The sequence below is a fragment of the Fundulus heteroclitus genome, unplaced genomic scaffold (assembly GCF_011125445.2).
Source record: "Fundulus heteroclitus isolate FHET01 unplaced genomic scaffold, MU-UCD_Fhet_4.1 scaffold_43, whole genome shotgun sequence".
NCBI lineage: Eukaryota > Metazoa > Chordata > Actinopteri > Cyprinodontiformes > Fundulidae > Fundulus > Fundulus heteroclitus.
In genome coordinates this window covers 360531-366746 of record NW_023396846.1, presented here as the reverse complement: position 1 = coordinate 366746, position 6216 = coordinate 360531, and the positions used below count along the sequence as shown (strand labels likewise).

The 6216-nt window shown below is 37.7% G+C and overlaps 1 protein-coding gene across 1 annotated transcript; it reads left to right on the top strand.

Moving 5' to 3' along the window:
• Positions 1–2763: 2763 nt before the first annotated feature.
• On the top strand, positions 2764–5933 carry LOC118560403 (G-protein coupled receptor 4-like). Its single transcript, XM_036131381.1, has 3 exons — positions 2764–2928; positions 4925–5100; positions 5186–5933. Exons 1-3 carry the CDS (start codon positions 2764–2766, stop codon positions 5727–5729), a joined length of 885 nt encoding a protein of 294 aa, XP_035987274.1. The 3' UTR covers positions 5730–5933.
• Positions 5934–6216: the final 283 nt, after the last annotated feature.

The window sequence follows — 6216 nt, the reverse complement described above, 5'->3', positions numbered from 1 at the left end:
GCCACTTCATGACTCATATTGGTATATTGGTATACATATACAGCAGAAACATCAGTCTACAGCCATTTTTACTTAAACTGTAATTTGCAACTTTGCCATGTCATTTATGAACTTGTGTGAAATAAAATTATTTTGAAATATTTTAGAATCTTGTTTCTTGTTTGTCTTAAATTTTCTATACAAAATTGTGCAATATCTGTATTGCAATGATGGAAAAGAGAGAAAAAAAAATATATAGAGGAAAAACACACCAAAGTGTAATGTCCGTCCGTCTTCTTCCGCTTATCCGGGGTCGGGTCATGGGGGCAGCAGCTTCAGTAGGGAGGCCCAGACGTCCCTCTCCCCGGCCACTTGGGCCAGCTCCTCAGGAGGAATCCCAAGGCGTTCCCAGGCCAGCCGGGAGACATAGTCCCTCCAGCGTGTCCTGGGTCTTCCCCTGGGCCTCCTCCCGGTGGGACGTGCCCGGAACACCTCACCAGGGAGGCGTCCAGGAGGCATCCTGACCAGATGCCCGAGCCACCTCAACTGGCTCCTCTCGACGTGGAGGAGCAGCGGCTCTACTCTGAGTCCTCCCCGGATGACTGAGCTCCTCACCCTATCTCTAAGGGAGAGCCCAGACACACTACGGAGAAAACTCATTTCAGCCGCTTGTATCCGGGATCTCGTTCTTTCGGTCACGACCCAAAGCTCGTGACCATAGATGAGGGTAGGAACGTAGATCGACCGGTAAATCGAGAGCTTCGCCTCGATTTGCCAGATATTGCCACAAAATTGTGCAATATCTGTATTGCAATGATGGAAAAGAGAGAAAAAAAAACATACAGAGGAAAAACACACCAAAATGTTACCTCTGATATTAAAGCCCTGAGGCCCCTATTGAGCCCTAGATTGTTTATTTAGAGTAATAGTTAAATTCAACTCACTTTAATTAGGAGTAATTTGCAACAAATGTTTTAAGGCAATTTGCAAAAACAAACACATCCAATTTTTACAGAGAAATAAAAAAATCAATAAAACTGCAAACATACTGTTCAATCCTAAACATAAAACAATGCCACTACGTTAAGAACCAATATTCCTGCATTATTTGTCACCTTTTCTCTGTTACATGGCATATCCAGTAACATCAGTTAATCTTTCCAATCTTTCTTGGAAGCAACAAGCCAGATCCAGATTCATTATTTCAATAAATCGTTGAAAGCATTTCACCCATCCATGGCTGATTTGCTTCATAGATTTGCTTCATCCAGGTTCTAACTGCAGCGAGGCCATCTAGGTGCACCTTAACTTCACCTTAACCCAGATTCCTCCAGTCACTAACTTCAGTCTACCCGTGTCCTTATAGCATCCCCTCTTCATCATGGTAGTTATTGAAAATAGCCAATTTGAGCCAGTTTGTTTTAAAATAAACTCATGCTTGGACTTTGCTTCAACTCTTTTTGGAGTTTATTCCAAACCTTCACACCACTGACTGAAATGCACATTATCTTCATGGTGGTCCAAACTCTCAAGGTTCTGAAGTTGAGGTTCTCTCTGTAATCACAGCTCCCACTCTATCAGTGAACAGTTTGTGTCAAAAATAAATTAAGAATTAAACTAAAATAATAAAATTTAAAAAAGTTTGTCATATGCAGAGGAGCTTCCAATGTGTTCCAGAACCAAATGCTTTATTGTTAAAATTGGATAATTTACTGTGTTTACCTGTATAAGCAAATTAATAATGATTGAGGGATGGTTAAACCTCTGTACATTTATTACTACTTTTACAGTGTTGATCAGTGCCACAGGCCTGTTTTTCTTGTTTTTATACTTCTGTAAATATCTATCACATCTAGTTTCTGAGAAAACCTCAAACACATTTATATGTGTAACTCTTAAAAATGAGAATTGAAACATTTCCTTGTTCTCTTTAAGAATTTTTTTTTCTTTGTTCTGAGAAAACCTTATAAATCTGCCTAGAAACCTAGCGTCCTGCACATATGTCCACGGTTTTATAAATAAATCTGATATCATCAGAAATAAACAGCAGCTTTAACTCCACTTGACTATTTCTATTACAAACCAATGAGGGTATTTTCATTTCCTGAAAAGTTCTGATTTTTAATATATAAGGCTCCTATCTGACAATGGCTCATGTACAAATAATATCTTATGATTTCATCTAATGATAAATAAGTCCTGATCACTACCCTTTTTGACTTCCTTAAAGTAGATGTAGATAAATCAACTCCCAGTTCGCAAGCTTTATTTGTTCTCCTCGATGAGAAGAAGATAAAATCTTCATGCCTTGACTCTTCACATTTAAGAGCTGCAGCTGTTTAAGGTAAATTTCATATTATTATTAGTAGGAATAATTACCTAAAGAATATATATATATATATATATATATATATATATATATATATATATATATATATATATATATATATATATATATATATGAAATCCATATGATGCCTACATCCAGAGCAATACAGCATGTCCCAGTGACCGTTTTTAAATTTTTAACATTGCGAATGAATTCATTTTTGTAGAAAGAAATGATTTTGACCAAGGCAGGTATATGACGGAAAGCTAAACAGGAAATATTTTGTGATTTTTTTTTTTTTTTTTTCAGAAATTGAATGTTACAAAAGATTTGTAAGTGAACTTGATCTTCCTTGAATAACAAATAAACAAAGATGAGACATGAATGAGAACAAATAAGACAATTTGTTTCTCTTGACTTCATTGTGTTATATTTTCCAGGTTTTACAGGAAACAATGGAAGAGCAGAACCGCACCAACTTCAACAACACTGATGACTTCTACATCTTTGGCAACGGCAGTCAATGTGATACTGAACCAATTTTGCATGTGGTGGAATTAATAATTGTTTGCACCGGACTTCCTCTGATGCTGGTGGCCATCTGTGCAGTTTTTCTTCTGGTACGTTCATTAGGATTCACTCTGTTTTTCTATCTTGCCATGAGTGTTGCTGTATCTGGAGACACTTTTAACACAGGTCTAAATGTAAAGTAATGATGTGTTTTCTTTCACATATGTAAAGTGTGTTAGGATCAATGATACAGCATTGGAACTGAGCATGTTTTTTTTTACACCCTTACACCATGTTGCACTTTGTTTTTTAAATTTAACATCATATCTGATCCTCATGGGTCATTTAAGCGCAATGCTCAACATACAGACTATGAATCAAAATGTATATTTATTTAGTAAGTATGTAAGTAAACTTTCTTCATATAGTACCTCATTTATATAGTACCTAAGAGCCAGCCTGAATAAATGGGTCTTCAGTCGCCTCCTAACAGAGTTAACAGTCTCTAGACAGAGCAAAAACAGAGACACCACACAGCTTTAGAGGACCTCTGGTCCTAAATGAGTTTGTGGACTCGTTAACAGCCTTTGTCTGGAGGATCTCAAACTGTTAGAAGGGTAGAATTGCACTAGAAGATTGGAGCCTGACGACACAAGGCTCTAAAAGTAATGACAAACATTTTAAATGAACTCTAAAACGTACAGGTAGCCAAAGTAAATAGTTTAATACTGGAGTAATGTGTTGTCTCTTTTTTGTGTTGGTTAAAAGCCTTGCAGCAGCTTTCTGAACAGACTGGAGATGGTCAAAATCCTTCTTTTTCCAACACATAAACCTGTTGTTACAATAGTCAAGATTTCATCTAGTCTTGACTAGATAAAATAAAAAGCACAATTAATCTATAGTTCAGCTTTTGACAGCAAAGTTTGAAGCTTAGAAATATTTATTAGCTGAAAGAAATGGTTTCTGATTAATCAATGAGGATGGCGCTCCGGCGACATAGGAAAGAATCAAAAATGTTATCAATGTTCCTGAGGTTTGGTTTGAGAGAGGAGCCAAAGTAGTTAATGGCATCTCTTATTTGCAAAGCTCATGGAACGGTTTTGTGACTTGCCAACAAATTTTGGGTCAGCTTTTTTAACTTGGGATCAGATGGGTAGAATGGTAGTGTTTGGTAGATAAATGTATCAAGCCACGGGTCTCCATACCCCATTGAAGAGCGAGGTAGATATGCAATTGTGTGATGTTAGTAGTAGAACTTGTGCATGCATTTGAATGATTACTAATGAAGTACATGCTAACCATTGTTCGATTTACAGAAAAACCACAGGGGGGGATCATTTCAATTGCTTTATTAATGAACATAACAACAAGGTTATATATGGACTGCATGTTTGCTGCTGCAGCGTATCTTGCACACGTTTCCCCTTTACAGACAGGAAGGAAAATCTAAAAGTAAAAACAACAAAACAACAAACAAACAGGAGTCATCTTAATAAACACAGGCTAAATAGCATACATTCTTTCATAAATATGATCACATCGGCAAGTTTGTCATTCCACTATGGCCGTCAACATAGCAACGCGCTAGCAGGTGCTCTTTCAGGTAGCTAGCTAGATCCAGTAGGTTAGACTATTGTTTTTAAACTTGCGCCATCTACTGTCGGGACTCGGCAGTGGGTATTAGTTTACTGTAACCGCTTCGAGCAGAAAACGTAATAATACATTTAAAAACAAACAACAAAATATTTAATTAACAAATGTGAAGGACACAAGACATGCAATAATATACATTTTTAAAAATCCATAATATAACTTATTCAGACCAGGGGGGGGGGGGGGGGGGGATGTATAACCCCCAGGGGTAAAACATGAATGACCTGAGGGGGGGCATCACAAACAGAGGGGGGGGGGGGTAAATCCCCCCATACCCCCTAGCAAATTGCACCCAGATGGTAACTAATGGTTAAATATGACGTTGTCTAAACCTAAAATTGTTACGCATGATTTCTATTTTTCTTGTATATTTGGATACATTTGAAACGAGCAACAAACTAAATTTCTGGACTTGCTTATAGCAGCTCTATCATGTTCGATGTTTGCTTGCAGGTCCAAAACGATCACTCCACTCCAGTCTACGTCATCAACCTTCTCATTTCTGATCTCATTCAGCTGTGCTGCCTTACTGCTTGGAAGGCATGCAAGTTTCATGACATCATCGAGTACAGCTACACTTTTGCTGTAATGGCCAGTGTTGGATTCATGGTGTGCATCTCGATGGAGAGGTAACTATGTTTATGTAAACATGGATTCAATTCTGTATTTGAGTACATAATCTATTAGACTGTCAGTGGGTTTCTCTCATTTCAGGTATTTGGTCATTGCCAAGCCGTTGTGGTACAGATTCAGAAGAAACATCAAGACGTCTCTCATGGTTTGTGCTGTTGTATGGACATTGGCACTTGTTTGTGTTTGCCCTCTTTATTTTGACGTCCACCCTCAGGTTCAAGAAATCATCTGTGCTGTCTTCCTTCTCATCCCCCTCCCCCTGTTCATCTTCTTCCTCGTTGGGACCATCAGAGCTCTGTCTGCTGCCCACAGTGTCCCTGCAGAGGAAAAACGAAGGATAGTAGCAATTCTTGTTGTGGTGCTGCTTATTTACATGCTGCTGTTTCTTCCTAACATTTATTGGTCCCTGGTTAAAGAAGCTAAACATTACCAGATTTTTACCAGCTTGGCTTGCATTGGTCTTTATTTAAGTCCTCTGGCTGACTTGACCATGTACTTTTGCATCAGGAAAAGTGCGATTGACCATCTTCTGAAGTTACTCTGCCATTGTAAAATGTCAGGCAACTGGGAAACAAGCAGCATAGCTGTTGAAAATATGTCTGCAACATGCTCTGAGGCAGTCTAAGATTTGCTTGGACCTGTGCGACTCTCCAGAGATGCATGTTAAACCTGGACAGTATTCCTCTGAACCCAAGCACACATCATGTTATCTGCAATTATCTTGTTGTAATGGGGATACACCTTCATTCTTCTGATCCCTCTAATCCAGACAGAGGAAATTAAATAACAATTTCCAATTTGTCCAATCAGCATTTTCTGTTTCTGAATGTTTTTCTCCTACTATACATAAGCAAAAAGATTTGACATTTCATTTATATTATTTTTAATCTGTGTTTTAAATATGTCTAATGGATACAAAGGTATATTACCTTTGTCTACAAAGTGTTAAAGAATAACGATATGTCACTCTATGAAATAAAACATCAATAAAAATGTTCTGCTTTTAATATCCCTGGTCTGGACAAAATGTATGTTCGCTTTAGAGATTAATGATGTAGAACTACAGCTCCATTCATGCTTATTCATAAAAAAAAAATCATTTTTTTTAATTT

Bases quoted from the DNA above. Each gene is read 5' to 3' on its own strand.
- LOC118560403 (XM_036131381.1), top strand. From the start codon at position 2,764: ATGGAAGAGCAGAACCGCACCAACTTCAACAACACTGATGACTTCTAC. The intron at 2,929-4,924 runs GTACGTTCATTA...GTTTGCTTGCAG, and splicing joins TCTGTGCAGTTTTTCTTCTG to GTCCAAAACGATCACTCCAC. The intron at 5,101-5,185 runs GTAACTATGTTT...CTCTCATTTCAG, and splicing joins GTGTGCATCTCGATGGAGAG to GTATTTGGTCATTGCCAAGC.